The sequence below is a fragment of the Sceloporus occidentalis genome, unplaced genomic scaffold (genome assembly GCF_023333645.1).
Source record: "Sceloporus occidentalis isolate IW3139 unplaced genomic scaffold, rSceOcc1.0.p SCAF_47, whole genome shotgun sequence".
NCBI lineage: Eukaryota > Metazoa > Chordata > Lepidosauria > Squamata > Phrynosomatidae > Sceloporus > Sceloporus occidentalis.
The window spans coordinates 917,241-932,779 of NW_028317027.1; the positions used below are offsets into that span (position 1 = coordinate 917,241).

At 36.2% G+C, this 15,539-nt stretch overlaps 1 protein-coding gene across 1 annotated transcript in view; it reads left to right on the forward strand.

Moving 5' to 3' along the window:
• LOC149289181 (P protein-like) overlaps positions 1 to 15,539 on the forward strand; it is an 89,781-nt gene that overhangs the window by 34,066 nt on the left and 40,176 nt on the right. Inside the window, exons 11-18 of the mRNA XM_089490851.1 lie at positions 2,108 to 2,246; positions 3,369 to 3,501; positions 5,829 to 5,976; positions 6,804 to 6,861; positions 7,206 to 7,314; positions 9,793 to 9,920; positions 12,236 to 12,295; positions 14,995 to 15,099. Coding sequence (XP_089346977.1) covers positions 2,108 to 2,246; positions 3,369 to 3,501; positions 5,829 to 5,976; positions 6,804 to 6,861; positions 7,206 to 7,314; positions 9,793 to 9,920; positions 12,236 to 12,295; positions 14,995 to 15,099 — 880 coding nt within the window. The remainder of the gene's footprint in view (positions 1 to 2,107; positions 2,247 to 3,368; positions 3,502 to 5,828; positions 5,977 to 6,803; positions 6,862 to 7,205; positions 7,315 to 9,792; positions 9,921 to 12,235; positions 12,296 to 14,994; positions 15,100 to 15,539) is intronic.

Here is a 15,539-nt window from a genome sequence, read left to right on the forward strand (position 1 = left end):
GATATCTGTGTTTTTATTATTACCCAGTGTTTATTTTCTATTTGTCTCTTTGTACCAAGGTTTAGTAACCCCTTCATGTCCAGTGACGTACCAGGTTCATCATGCCCAAGTGAGCGCATTGGTTCTGTGACGTAATCAAAAAATAATGCCCCCCCGAGCCTTTGACCGCTCCTACACAAGTGATTCTACAGGCTCAACACTCCCATAGGCAGCTTTGGGGAAGGGGGCTGTTTGTTGCTTGGGTTCCCACACAAGTATGGAGACCTGCCACAACTTTCCCTACTGCCCGATTGCTCCATGAGAGCGAAACTACAACATTAACCCCCTCAATGTTCAATACCTGTTTTGTACGAGGGTACTGGTGCTGCTGGTCTGCCTTTTTTATATCAGACTGTGCTTAACAGGGTAATATCTCAGCCTCCTACGTAACTGAATCAGACCATTTATTATATGAAAGCAGCCTCTGCTCGCAGACCCAAGGCAATTTGTTTTCTCTGTTGCAGAATGTCAAGATTCATACAGTTCTTTCTACTTTAATGCTATGTATTGACTTTATACACAGGCACACTGTCTGGCTAAAGAGTTTTTTTTATTTTGAGCATTTCATGCTTGAATTTGGCTACCCTCGGCTCTTTGTACTAAAACTCCTATGATCGAGTTAAAATGAATTGCTGTTTAACAGTGGGAGCATGGTAGTTTTGCTTAAATGCCAATAAGTTGATTGTAACTGTACATAAAATTGCTTGCCAAATCTAATCCATTTGAATAGGGTGGCAGGACCAAAGACTGGTTCCATTATGTGCACATTTGTGTGCATATACACTCACTCCCTCACTCAGCCCCTTACCTCAACTGTAACTTTGCCTCTGGCTTTTTGCAGCCTTGTATTTAACCTGCTATGTTCCTGCCTCACCAAAATTGATGGATTGGATTGGCCCTTTCTGAACAATTTTAAACTGGCCCAGGTGCAGCATGCCCATGTGTGCTGTTGTGGCACCCCCCTAACTGTAGCCTTCCTGCATCATAACAAGCAGCCTCCTTGATATCGTCTCAAGTCAAACTCATTTGGACCACTAATTCATGTTTTGTATAATTATGCATGTTTTACTGTACGTGTGCTAAATATGTAATTTGGGGACATGTAGATATTTACTTTTTTAACTTCACCTTCCTTTGGGTTGTTTTTGACATTGTTGCCTGGCTCTCTATCCGATCATCTAAACAAGAATGACAACCACTGGAACCCCTAGTGATCTAAGTTGGTGAGGCTTAATCTTCAGATGTGGGATAAGGAAAAAATATACAGGAATAGGTGGGGCTCCCTGTAAACCCCTAAACACATGATATTGAAGACCCTGCCTTGGTCAGTAAATTTCCTAATGCATCTAATTTCTATGTATCAACTATGGTACTGTGAAATTACTAAAGTCGTATTGTATGCTTAAATAGAGAAGAAAGTAAGAAAAACTTCTTTGTTTTCCAAGAAACCCGTTTTTATTTACTTCCATTTAGCTATCATTAGAACTGATTATTTCTTCTGTATTTCTGTGTGTAAATAAGTCTGTGGAGCATTGGAATAGTTACAATGTATACATTATAATTGCCGTAAGGATCAATACTTGGCAGCAACGTAAATATTCAGCTCATGCAACGTTTTGCTTTCCTCCATAATTGTTTTGTTAGCCTAAGATTTGTTAATGTGAAAGTCCATAATAGTCAATAATAACCTTAAATGGCAAAACCGAACTTGCGTGCTAATCAACAAAAATGAGAGCTATCTAGACTGTTTTTCTTAACTGTGGGATTTGATGATCTTTTACCCAATGTTTTGGTAGTTAAAAAAAGGTGCCGTAGGGATTTGTAATTACTCTCATGAAGTAAATTTTTCCTTACTATAACAGTTTTAACATACAGTACGGTTAAGAAAAATGGGTTTAATAAGCCCGAAATCAGGCAGATTACTCTTGAATCCTTGGCAACCACATTTATAAGGCATATCGGTGCATACAAATTAAAGCCAGTTTCCATTATTGCAATATACCGGTAAATCTGTTTTCCTTCTTTCTCACTAGTCTCTTTGTTATTTTTCCCGGCTTTCTAAATGTAGATTATGTGAAGTGCTGAATCTTGATCCAAGGCATGTACTGATTGCTGAGGTAATATTCACCAACATCGGAGGGGCTGCTACAGCTGTTGGGGATCCACCCAATGTGATCATTGTCTCCAATCAGGAGCTGAGAAAAGTGGTATGTATGTTTTTGAGGTCTTAATGAGCACAGTTGGTAGCTTTGTTAATGAGGGGGAGTTATTTAATAGAACACAAAAAAAGAAGAAATGTACCTTGATAACACACTACAGCAGATTGCCCCTTCTTGAGTTTTGGCTTGACCATTTTCTATGCAGACCTGTGTGTAGGGGCGGGGGTCTCCTTACACCACGTGAAAGCTAATGTGAGCTACTGCTCACTGGCAGTGTGTATCTTATGTGATGTAAGATGATTACTCACACTATAGGGGATGAATTTACTTCTGGTCCTATAGTTATTGCATTCTCTGTACTTTTAACAAATTCCAAATATATAGTCCGCTCCTATAATAGCTACACATAGTACACTTCTCTAGGACGCCTGTCACTAGTGTGATTTGCTGTGTTTCCATTGCAGTATAGTGGAATATATGTAAAGAGTTAAGGAATGTTTGTGCATTGCTATTAGTGAACTTGCTATTTGTGGGAAATTATTCAAATATTGTAGTGCAGGAAAATTATAATAAATGTACCTAAAAGCCACAAAAATAGAGTGCTTTTATAAGAATGACATGAATAAAGGGATTAGCTTGAATTATTTGGCAAAATGTGTTTGACGTAATCAAATAAAGTTCATAGCGTAATTCAAGTCACATCAACACTAATGATGCTTATAAACTGGCCTAATTAGCAAAATGAGCAAAAAGTAGTTTTAACTAAATTGACAATCTACGATAATGGTATGATATTTAGCATGCATTCAATTTTGTCCAACACTACGTTTTAATGCAGTTTTAAGTGTTTGCAGCTATATAAAAAAAGTATTTAGTTCTAGTTCACATGGATGACAAATATAATTGCAAAACTGGTAAAGATAAGTTTATTGGCAAATCTAAATTACATTAGATTGCAAGCTTTCAAGACTACTTAGGGCTCCCCTTTTTAGGCATGTAATTTTGATGCTTCAGATATATAGTTCTAGGTGTTTGCAGCTAAAAGGAAACCTACTTAGTTCATGTAGATGGCAGGCATATAGTCATCTCAAACTAGACCTGTGTGTGTGTGTGTGTGTATAAAAAAAAATATATATATTATACGAGTAATAACTTTTGTTTTTTGCCCAGGGACTGGACTTTGCAGGTTTTACAGGGCATATGTTCTTTGGAATATGTCTGGTTCTGCTGGTATCCTTTCCTTTTCTCAGGATTCTGTATTGGAACAAAAAACTCTATAACAAAGAGCCCAGTGAAATTGTTGGTAAGTTTTGATTATATGTTAATCCATCAGAACTATCAGTGTCAGAAAATTAAGTATACATTGTCAAGGCAGACAATGCAAAGTACCAGTACTTTGCAAAATGGCAGATGATATTCAATACATACCAGAGTTATGCATTTTGGACAAAATATAAAAAAGTGGTCATGTGACCGCATGACCACTGGTACACAGTTATAACAGAAATGGCCAAATGCGTTATTGGGCATTACCTTCCAGTAAGTGTAAATGTTGACCCGAGCAGAAGGTATTTGAAGGAGATACCCTGCTGGAAATCCAGCAATACAGGGGAGATCAGAGGTAGGAACAAAGTTTTCCCTCTTCCAAGAAATAATAAACATAAAAAATAAATTACTGTACAGTGATGTCATTGTGGTATCACTGATATGTCATTGTGATATGTCTATCCATTTTGCACAGAGAACGTGCAAAAAAAGACCCTACCACTACAAATAAAAAATATCCTTCATTACCCCCAACCCTTTTAAGCCACTATGTGGTAATATGATGTGGACTTCTAGAAAATAGGAAACTATGTATGTGTGATATTACTGTAATTGGGGAATTTTGGAGAGCATTGGAATACTGTTTAGCAGTGGCACCTACTGTGTAGAAGAGATCCTCAGTATAATGTTTCTAAAAAAAAAAAAGCACTTTTCTGAAACAAATGTTTGGGTGCTACAAACACAGAAAAGGGTAATATTGATTAAGCCAACATATGGTAAAAACAGCAAAAAATATGGTATTTAGGATGCTAAAAACCTTTAGTACTGAAGGTGTTAAGCCATGACGTTATCTGCTAAGCAACTAATGTAGAACCATATTAAATGTCTTATCTACACCCTGATCATTTTGGAGGTTAGTTAGTCTGACATGATCAGTTCTTCCTAAAAGCCATGCAGATACCTGCTAAATATATTGTTAAAATGTTTTCCTAAATATAACAAAGATGTCAAAGGTCTGTTATCTGGCTGAGATCTTAATGCCTTTTGGTATGGCTAAAACTTTTGGGCATCATAAAGAATTATTGAAGATCACAAATAGTAGTCTGGATATTTGTAGACTAAGCTCCCCAGGTACACCATTTCCGATGGTTACTGCCATTTAGTTTTTTATATAAAAACTAATTGTAATGTAAAATTTGGAAAATTGTTTTGAATGGTTGAATGGTCCATTAAGTGAACCCATTCCACTGATTTCTATGCATACCTTGCATTAGGAATCATATCCCTCATAGACCGAAATAAACTTTACAAAGACTTCTTGAAACATGCTTAAAACTTTCTACTAAGGTGCTAAATTTTTCAATAAACTTGAAACAGTGGGATCAAAGGAGTACAGGTGTAGATCATTGGTACAAATTGTTTGAAAGCAACTACAATCAGCTTCAATCAACAAAAACATTTGCAACTAGAGTTCTGATTAGCAATCAAAACCTCTGCTGTATCAGTAATAAGAAAAAAGCAAATTGCATCTGTAACATTTCGTTGCTGATTTTCTGGATTATTTTTCTTTTTTACATTCAGAAACTTAACCTCTTCTATTTATAACCAGTCAGATTTAAAATGTTTAGTACTAAAATGCTAAAATTGGAAATTTTTAAAAAGTTTGAATTATCCTATTTTATGCTTGTGTAATGTAGACTTGTACATTTATATGCAGGCACATGGAGACATGACTTTTTATTTGAAGCTGAATAATTATGGTCTTTGAACTCAAAGATGCACCTATTACATTAAGAAAGATATAACAAGATTAGTGTATATTTGAATGTTAACGATAAACATATTTACAGTATTCCACAAAAGTGGAACTAGGTGGTGCTATTATTAAACCCAATTGACTTTGGTTATTGGTAGTCCCCTAAATAGTTGGCATATACATAGCCAAATTTTTTGAGGCCCTGGCTCTTCATCTGTCTCTGTGATAGGGTTGGTGTTTTTTTTAAAGTAAACTAATGTATGAACCATTGAATAGGTACCTCTCAATGTTTCATTCAGAGATTTCAATATACTTTCATAATGTTCAAATTCCACATGAACAATGCGGAACAAGTTTATGTATCACTTTAAGCCCCCCCTTAAGCTTACATTTGGATCACACCCTAGAAAACAAAATGGCAGTTGGTTAAAATAGCAGCATATTTTAAAAGTAAAAATCTCCATTTGTCTTGCCAAATAAAGTACCCTATATTATTTTTTTAACCATCTAGATTTAATAACTTTACACCCACTTTTTTATACTGTAAGCTGTTTTATCTATGTACCTATCAAAGTAGTTTTATTAATGCATTTTCTCTACAATTATAGAAATGAAACATGAAATTCATGTTTGGAGGTTGACTGCGCAAAGGATTAATCCTGCAAGCCGTGAAGAGACTGCAGTTAAATGTCTCTTAATGCAAAAGGTTTTGACACTGGAGAGCTTACTGAGAAAGAAGCTTAGGACATTTCAGAGGTATTGAGTAATAACAAAGGTTAAAAAAAATTTTACTTAGTAGGTATTGTTAACATCTTTGAATGCTATGTCATCACGTAGATATCATGATGATGGGAGGTTTAATTTTGTGTAGTATTGTGTAAGCATTGGATGAAATTTTAAGCACCACAGATTCTGCAACAACAGTTGGATTTACAAAAAAAAGTGCGTGGGTAGGGAGACATCGTGTGGAATGATTACCAGCAGCGTCTGGTTAATTCATTATTTGAAGAATTTAGACTTAAAACGTTTTCAGCCGACCAACTTAACCATGCATGATGATGTCACAATACCAGTAACATCCTGTGGGAAGAACCTTGTAGACCCCATATAATGCATACTAAAATAAGTGACTGTTCTATTAGTATAGTAAACGCATCCCTTCCAAGAGGAGCTCTTTGGAGCTATTATTTCACAGTCAATGTAAAAGGGCTTGTCTCTCGCTAACTTACCTCCTTAGAAGTTCAGTTTTAAGATACTCTCATTGCCTTAGACCGTAACCTGGGGAGGGGCATTGTTGAGGCCAGCCATGACAAAAATATTTTTTTTATAGGTATGAGTTGACAATGGTTTACCCAGGTCACAAAGAGCCTAAATGTTTCCCCTGGATTAATATGCTGTATATGAACAGGTGCTTTTGAAATTTGTTTTCCCTAGAATGTATAATATTCAATCTAATCCACAAGGTAAAATCTGCATGCCATTGCAGTGTATGTGTAAAAATGTCTGAAACATATAGGTTATATTATGTGTTTACTTTTTCAGTTCACTGTCACATGGTTTCTTAAATGTATCTTTTCACTTAGGCAAATATCACAAGAAGATAAAAACTGGGAAACCAACATTCAGGAACTTCAGAAAAGGGTTTGTCATGAATATATACGAGACTAATAAAAAAATCATTAAGAATGGTTATTTGAATGCAATAAATTCCTGTATCACTGAAAGAAATATTCTTGAAAACTAATATTTAAGGGGACATTCATGAGGGCTCCTTTGTTCAGACATAAGGGTGAAGATTACATGGACTTACATGGACTTTGGGTTTTCATCCAAAAATGGGAACACTGATGTTTTGCTGACTTCTTAAATATTTGTTTTCACAATCCAACATATGCATGACAGATCTAAAGTTTACAGTTCTGTAGTTCTAGTAAAAAAACCTCAATGATATTGTGATCATCACTGAAACATTTGTCTTTTTGCAGCATGGAATAACAGACAAGATTCTGCTTATCAAATGCTTGACTGTTTTGGGATTTGTCATTTTTATGTTCTTTCTCAATTCATTTGTCCCAGCCATCCACCTGGACCTAGGTAAGCCTGTCATATTAATGTAATCTTAAAAGGGCTGAGATTACCCTCTTTAATGCTTAATTTAAAGGGAAGGCGACTCAATCTTATTGATTGAACTATACATTACACTGGGCAAATCAAGCTCACTGAGGTCTGTCATTTATTTAATAAACCCCTCTGAAACATCTGACAAAGGTGCTGTAAGAGAATAATTGATGTGGGGGGGGCATCGAGGGTGGGAAAAATAATAAATCTAATTCCTGGGGTGGATGTGTCAAGAGTTGGTGGGAAGCAGTGGCACGACTGGCAGATGGAGGTTGTGAGACATAAGCAAATTTCGCCAAGACTGCTGGTGGTGATCTTGGCATAAGTGGCTGGAGTTGAAGTGGGTGGAGAGGTCAAGGTATGTATTGTGTGATTAGTCAATGTGCTGTTGCCTATGAATATCGTTGCATGGTGTGGATGATGGCAGTGTACTATACCTGTGGCAGATTTTGGTATCAATGGTGACTTTGTGAGCTCTGCTGCCTCCTCAGCATTTACTCCTAGCCATTTAGTTGGTGGAGCTTGTTGGTCCTCCAATAGTGGTTCTCTGACTTGCAAGATCTTCACCACTCTCTTGAAATCCAACCACTTTTTCTTGATAGCCTTCCTTGACCTCTTGGCAACTACACTGCATTCTCTATCTTCTATCCGATCAACAGGACAGGGTGCTCTCCACTACTTGGTCAACTTTTCACCATAAGAATACTTGATTTTTACCTTCAGATGACTGAAAGTAATTCTCTTCCAGTCCAACATGCTGAGGTGGCCTGGGTTAAGCTACAGCTTTAGATGTGCCCCCCCCCCCCTTTACTCCTGTCTCCTCTATTCCTTTTTCCCTCTAATCCCTTTGTTGTATTTTCCCAAAAGTTAAATCATAGTGGATATGCAGATGTTTTATGCTGGCTTTTTCTTTTAGAAATTTGGATTTGCTGGAATGTGCTTTTGCAATTTAAATATGATTGGACACACCTTTAAGCCAATTTTAAAATTATATTCTTACTAAAAGAATACATTATGAATAGTTAACTCTTACTCTTTTATATTTTTGTACAGCCCTGCCACATTTAAATAGGTACCCCAAGTAATTTGAATTAGTGAACTGATGTATTTTAGTCTAGTGCCCTTTAACACGGCAAACTATCTGAACTTTACCTCTGTTACAAAATTATCCAAATTCCATACTTATATATGTACAATGTATAATAATTTCATTTGCCCTACTTGTGTTAAATCACACTGCAACAGGAAAAAGCATGACAGAAAAACAATGATCAGAGACACATGAACGAATGCCAGAGGTGGCACACAGGCTAATCTCTGTGGTGTAAATATTGAAAAGGGTCATTGTCTGACTGTAATCAAAGTAATCGCACCATAATAAAAACAGTTCGTTGAGGCCTGCCAGGTCTTGAAGATAATCAAAATTGTTACAATTCTTTTTAATTAGGTCTTGTTCTCATGGACCTTTTTAATCTTTTTGCTGAGTAATAACATACTTATGTCTCTGGTTATCTAGTGGGTCTTGTGCTAATAGCAATTATTTTTTTTTTTTTTTTTTTTTTTTTTTAAGGCTGCTATTAAGAATCTAAGCTCCCTCAATGAGGGAGAAGGGTATGAAAACCATAAATATTTAAATTAGATTTATATTAAAGATTTAAAGCTGTAAAGTAGGACAAAAATAAAACTGAAAACGGTAGGATGTAGGCTGAGCGAGTTTATTTTCCCATGGATGCCTGGGAAATACTATCCCTGTCTATACAATGTCATATATCATTTAAGGTCCCTTGGGCTAATGCTTAATCTTTTATTCCCATTAGAGATGTATGGATTTTATTTTATTGTTTAACTGCTCTATTCTGTTTTCATCTGTCAAAGGCCCAGGATTTAGTAGTTTTTCATTGTAGGGACAATATAATGTCCTATATCGCTCCACCAACAAATAATGCATATTAGCATACTTATATGCATTATGTACTTTCTGCAAAAAATAATGTACGGTCGGTTTGTAAAATGCACCAGGGCTTGTGTGTTTAATTAGGTTAGTTATGGTGCTGGTACTGAGAATACTTCATGTGTCCATTAGTAAGCATTGTGAGGCGTTTGATCGAATAAAACTGTTAAATACAAGGGTGTTCTGATCACTCCCATCTATTTGCAAACATTGGTTAACAGAATACTCCAGCTATCATATTCACTTTAATGAGTATGATAGCTTCATAGTCTCTATTTTTGTGTTGCCCATTTTGCTAATGCATGGAAAGATCCCCCATATGCATTGTGACATTATGATAGCATATCAAATAATTTCTGCATGTACAGAAATTAATGTAGTGGCATACTAGCAGGAACACCCTGTTGTTGACAAAATAAATGATTTCACTGTAACCCTTGTTATCAGTACAGGGTAGGGTAACTGTTTAATCATACTTGTTTTCTTTCCTTAATGCATCACAGGTTGGATTGCGATTTTGGGCTCTTTATGGCTACTGGTTTTGGCAGATATCCATGATTTTGAAATCATCCTGCACAGAGTGGAATGGGCAACTTTGCTCTTTTTTGCAGCACTTTTTGTGCTAATGGAGGTATGGTCTCAGAGTTAAAGATGTTCTATTTTTCATGCTGAGCTTTCATTTTCATTCAATTTTGTCAGTGGTTTATGAAACTGTTTTTCATAGATGAGGATTAAGCAGGCACACTTTAAACTAGAACCCATGGCAAAGAAAGAAACCAACCCTATAACCTTGACAAAAAGTTTCCATTGTTTGCCTGCTAGATGTGGTTTCCATTATAAATCTGGTTTGAAACCATATCCTAGAGTGCCAAATAAGACCTGCAGAAGTTTTCAGTCAAAGCTAAATACACCACTTGGTCAAACTCTTGCAACACATTGGATAGATGGCCAGTCAAAACCGTGTTTATCAAAGGGCAAATTTTTCAACCATGAGTATTACCTTACAAGCAGGAGTTGGTTTGTGTTCCACCTGCAGCAGCAGAGAGCTGAACTGGCTGAAGCCTCCACCAGCAGGACTTAGTTATGCAATTGTGAGCCGCATAATGTATTTATTATTCATGTATATATTTATAGATTGTGTTTCCATATCATGTTCTTGTGTTTAAATGTACCGTACAGAGCATGGCATGGCAGTAGTTTGATATTCACAATTAAGTTGATTTATGGGGATCTAGGTCATCTCAGGATGGGATGGAGGGTATACTTATTAACACCTTTTACCTGGCAATACATTAAAACTGTGCAAGCATGGATCATACGCAATGAGAGAAACCTTAATGATTGTGTTTTTAGCTTTTCTCTTGCACTACTGCATATTAAATACATGTACTTAAAGTTGAAAGATTAGGTGCATGTTCTACACATAATAATACAATAATGAGCCACTACATTAGAGAGTAATCACCAGACTGGCTAACTTGATGCCACCCATTTTTTTTTTTGTTTTAGGCCACTGGCCTTAAATTATCAGGGCCAATTTTAACCACCAGTTCTGCTCTGGATATTATTTATACTTAGAATGTTTAATTAAGGATCATCTTAGGCAGGGTACAGTAAGCTTCTGCTTAATAACAGATTAGGACAATAGACCTGTGTTAATCAGTTGGACATGGTGTGCATAGGAAAAGAGACAGAAAACAACGTTATGAAACCTGCACCGGGCTGCAATAAATCATCGGTGAAAGGAAATGTTGCCCGGTAATTGATTTTACTTTTTAATTATTTTCTTGAGGCTAACATATGAAGAATACAGAGGCTTGTTTTGTTTCTAGGATTTTATCCCACTTGTTTTATAATTAAAATCAGATATGCAAAACACAAACCTTAATTAAAATAACTTGTAGATCTAAGGATCTGATGAAAGAATCTGAAAAGTGTAGCTTCATAAGTTAAACCTGAAGCATGAAAAGAAATAACTTAGTTATCTTATAGCATTGGTGAGAATCCATAACAATGTCTTGTGAAGCCACATAGGGAACATGGTTGTTTAGCACGGATCGCTGTCCTTGTATGTATCCTTAAAAAACATCAACTGATCTGCCCACATACAAACTGATTTGTATGAGCTGAGAACAGGAATACGTAATGCAGGAATAAGAACATGTAAACAAAATGTGTATTGAGTCATGAAGTGGTCTGAATGATTCATCTGACCTTGCCTTTTAAGAGGTTCCAATTTGCTCCTGAGTGCAATTATACTCTTCATACCTTTTTTTTAATTGTAGATTTATTTAGATTTTAAGTGAGGGAGTAAGGAAATAGTGAAACTACATACAGTTTGTCCATTTCAGCATCGATTAAAAATAAAAACATAGGATACTTTTTTGAGCTACTAAGAAATATAGAAATATGTTAAAATTTAAATAGCTGCATTTATGTTTGAGCATCTCTACGGCCACCTATACTTGGTAGATTTGTAACAATACGTTTAATATTAATCCATATCGTTCGTTGTTTTACTGACTTGAAATTTTGCCCTAGATATTAGATTTTGTCTCGAATATTAGGTTTGTGCCGCCTTTTACTTCAAAATACTACAGTGATGCAACCCAAAAGCATTTCTTATCTGATGTATCTCAAAATTGTATGCAAATCAAATTACCGGTAATACCCTATTTGCCAGACATCCAATTTTGTTGTAATTTGTGTTAGAGACTTCACACTACCTGGATTAAAGAGCACAATAAAATACTTATAAAGAGTAGACAATTTTTATTTAGGGACTTATGCCTTGACATGAGGGGGAGGGGATACAATTCTTGTTTCTGTTGTATTACACTAAACCTTTCCTCATGATGCTGCAGCTATATCCAATTGCACATTTCTTTCAATTAAATGCAATATATATTTTCTAAAAAACCTAATTGTAATGTTTATTTCTCTTAGGCTCTGGCACATCTGCACTTAATAGAGTACATTGGGGATAAGACGGCACTTCTTATAAAGGTAAAATTGGATATCTGAAATATTAAGTATTTTATTATGTGGTATGTCTTTCAGATATTTTGTTGCTAACTACACAATAGCACAACATGATAGGGTCACTATACGCCTACCAATGAAATTCCTGGCAATCCTACTGATATGTATGGTGTCGGAAATGGGATATATTTGGGAAAAGGGATTCCAGGTGCCGACACACCTTTGTCTAGTGGTAAAGCCACGTAGCTTAAATAATCACGAGAAAATGCTTCTTTGATAAGGAAACTGAGGGTTTTATACTGTGATGAAGCCTATGAAAGGCTAACACACACATGGTTACATTGGTAATGAAGATGTATGGTAACAAGGATGTAACAGAGATGTAAGTAACTGCAACAAGAATGTAAAGATTGTAACAAGGTATTGGGGGAGACACACAGTTCTTATAGGGACAATGACATCATGTTTACAACATAAGATCAAAAGCCTCACACTAAACAAAAGCTTCAGTTTTCTTTTACAGATGTTATCACACATTATTTACGAACAGGCCCTACTGCTTTCAATGACAATGCAATACACTACTCACAGTTGTACAGTTGCCCTTTGATGTGGGCTTCCGGCAGGCTATATTTGTATTTAAATAAAAGTCTCTGCCTGTCCTTTCTGTGAGCATGTGAATTCAACTGGCCAAATGTTTAGTTAGGTCAGATCACTTTAACTCCTTTTACACATATAATGACTAATATATATTTTTTATATAAATGTTATAATGCTCCCTAAGGTGTCTGACATAGTCTGCATGCTACCTCTGCATAGGGGATCCTAGTTATATGTTGTACCTATATAGGGATAGTTTTTGAAAACTTGGATCAATGGTGGGAGGACTTTATCAAATGTGTAGTTTATACAGAGCATGGCAAGTGAATATGTGCGCTGGCCTACGCATAAGCCATGAGTACAAATATTTGTAAATGGAACCCGATTTTTGGTTATTGAAAAAATGGCTAAAGTTGCAAGAATTGAGTAGGAAATTAATATAAATCCTGTTAATGTTGGTTAAAATTAACTCATGTATTTTGTCTAACTTCATAAGCAACCATCACATCTTGTGTTGGCTACTACTAATATAACTGTCCCCCCTGGGCTTTTCTGTGTGCATGTGCCCGTTTTGATGATTTATAGTAGAATGCAGTAGTAGAGGACCCTCTATAATTGGTGATGGCCTTGAAAAAGTGGGCATATTTTCTTGTATATTAAGATGCTGAACAGGCAAATTTAAACATTCATCAAAGGCTTTGATTACCTTGAGCATTTAAAATGTCTGCTTGTATATAAAACTGTGACAGAACCCGCCATCACTGGGACCACTGGAGAGGCCTGAGAGCCAGCCTCCTCCCTACAAACTATGGGCCCTGGCTTTGTAAAGACCAGGGAGCGACGGCCATTGTTTCAGTTTAATGTCACTCTTCTCCGCCACCCCATGCTGCACTACTGTTGTATAAATCAGCCCCCCCCATGATGCACTCATATGTTGTATAAGTCAGCCCCCCCTGTTCCTCCACTATAGACATTTACCCCGGTTTAAACTGATTATGGCCAGTAATAGATAGGGGAGGTTGTGACCCCATTGTACTGTTAATCCCTTTACTGACCCGATTGTCTCTGGGAGGCAGATAGAGGGGGCGGTTTGTATCCCAATATCTTGATTTATGGTAATGTGTGCTGTACTGGCTATATCAGCCATGTATGTGAAAAATAACACAATTTTGTTTATACCCTAAACTGAGTCTCCGCTAGTGACTGGGAAATCGGGAAAAGCGTGTGTTGTCCCAGGCTAAGGGAACACAAGTCAGTGGAGGTAGTCGGTCGGACTATCCAGCTTCATGCCAAAAACATTTCATGTATGCAGTTTCTATTAAATTATTTTAGGTATTATGGTTTATAGTGGAAGACAGTGGTTACTGTTGCTGTGCATGTTCAAACCTCCAATTAATAGAATAGTAAACAGTCTAACGTGGTCCATTTCTTTGTTACAGCAATTTTGCTTTGATAGAAAGATGTTTAATATAAATTATGTAGCAGATGGTCTAAGTATACATTGTTTGCTCAGTATAAAGTGGACAGGCTTGTTTTACATCAACTCAACATGCAGCATTTCACACTTAAATTATGCATCTATGATCTCAAGCTACTTAAAGGCAGACTCAGACATTGTATTGCCTCCTTGTTGTTGTGGTTTGGCCACTGGAAGGATTTCTGCCCCATGCTCACAATTATATACTACCACATTTAGCACAGTAATGGTCATACATGGTCGTTTCAGTAAGTAAAATGTGGGATTAAACCCCTTTAGTTGGTCTCGATGTGAAAATTAAACACTGCCGATGTCATTTTGCCACATTTTTTCTTGTAACGTGTCTCGGGGTTTCAAATGGCTTTATCATAACTTGCCACCTTTTCTGTGAACCTGCCGTCCCCCCTCCCCTTAAATGGCTGTAGCCATTAACATTCTAGGTGAGCTATTATGTTAGTTTTTAATAGTCATTATTTTATCATTCAAATTTCAATTCTTAACAGGGCAATAGTTTTGGTGTTGGGTTTTTATAGCATCTATATATACTAAATTGCTATTATATTAACTTCTCTTGTGCTGTGAAAATATATACTTGACCTATGATTGAACTAAAAAACAATTCTACACCTTAATCTTTTAATAACAGGCAGTTCCAGCTGATGAACGTCTTGCCGTTGCCATTATATTAGTGGTATGGGTATCAGCCTTGGCATCATCTTTAATTGACAATATTCCATTCACTGCTACAATGGTAAGTCTGTGGGTTTTTACAGAAACTCAGAACGTGTTTCTTTGAAGTGGTTGTGTGCCGATTATAGACTCCAGCATTCTAAATCAGTAAGGACCTGCGCATTCTGTATAAGGCATTCTGTAAATACATCTGGATATATTTCAATAGAATCACAAGTTACTGATTGTCACAAGAGCTTATGTGTCATCACATCCCATGCCTCTGGTTTTTTTTTTTCTCTCTCCGTGATATAGAACATGATTCAACTAGGTTGGAAATGTTCCTTTTATTATTACTCCTAAGGCATATTTACCTTGTTTGTAGAGCATTTTATGCAATATTTAAAATCACTTTGATCTTTTCTGTTTTTACAGTGCATTTCCTTTTTCTCATTAGTTTACCATTTTGCAAATCAAATATAACTCATTTTAATTTTTTCCTTCAAGTTTAAATGAAGCACA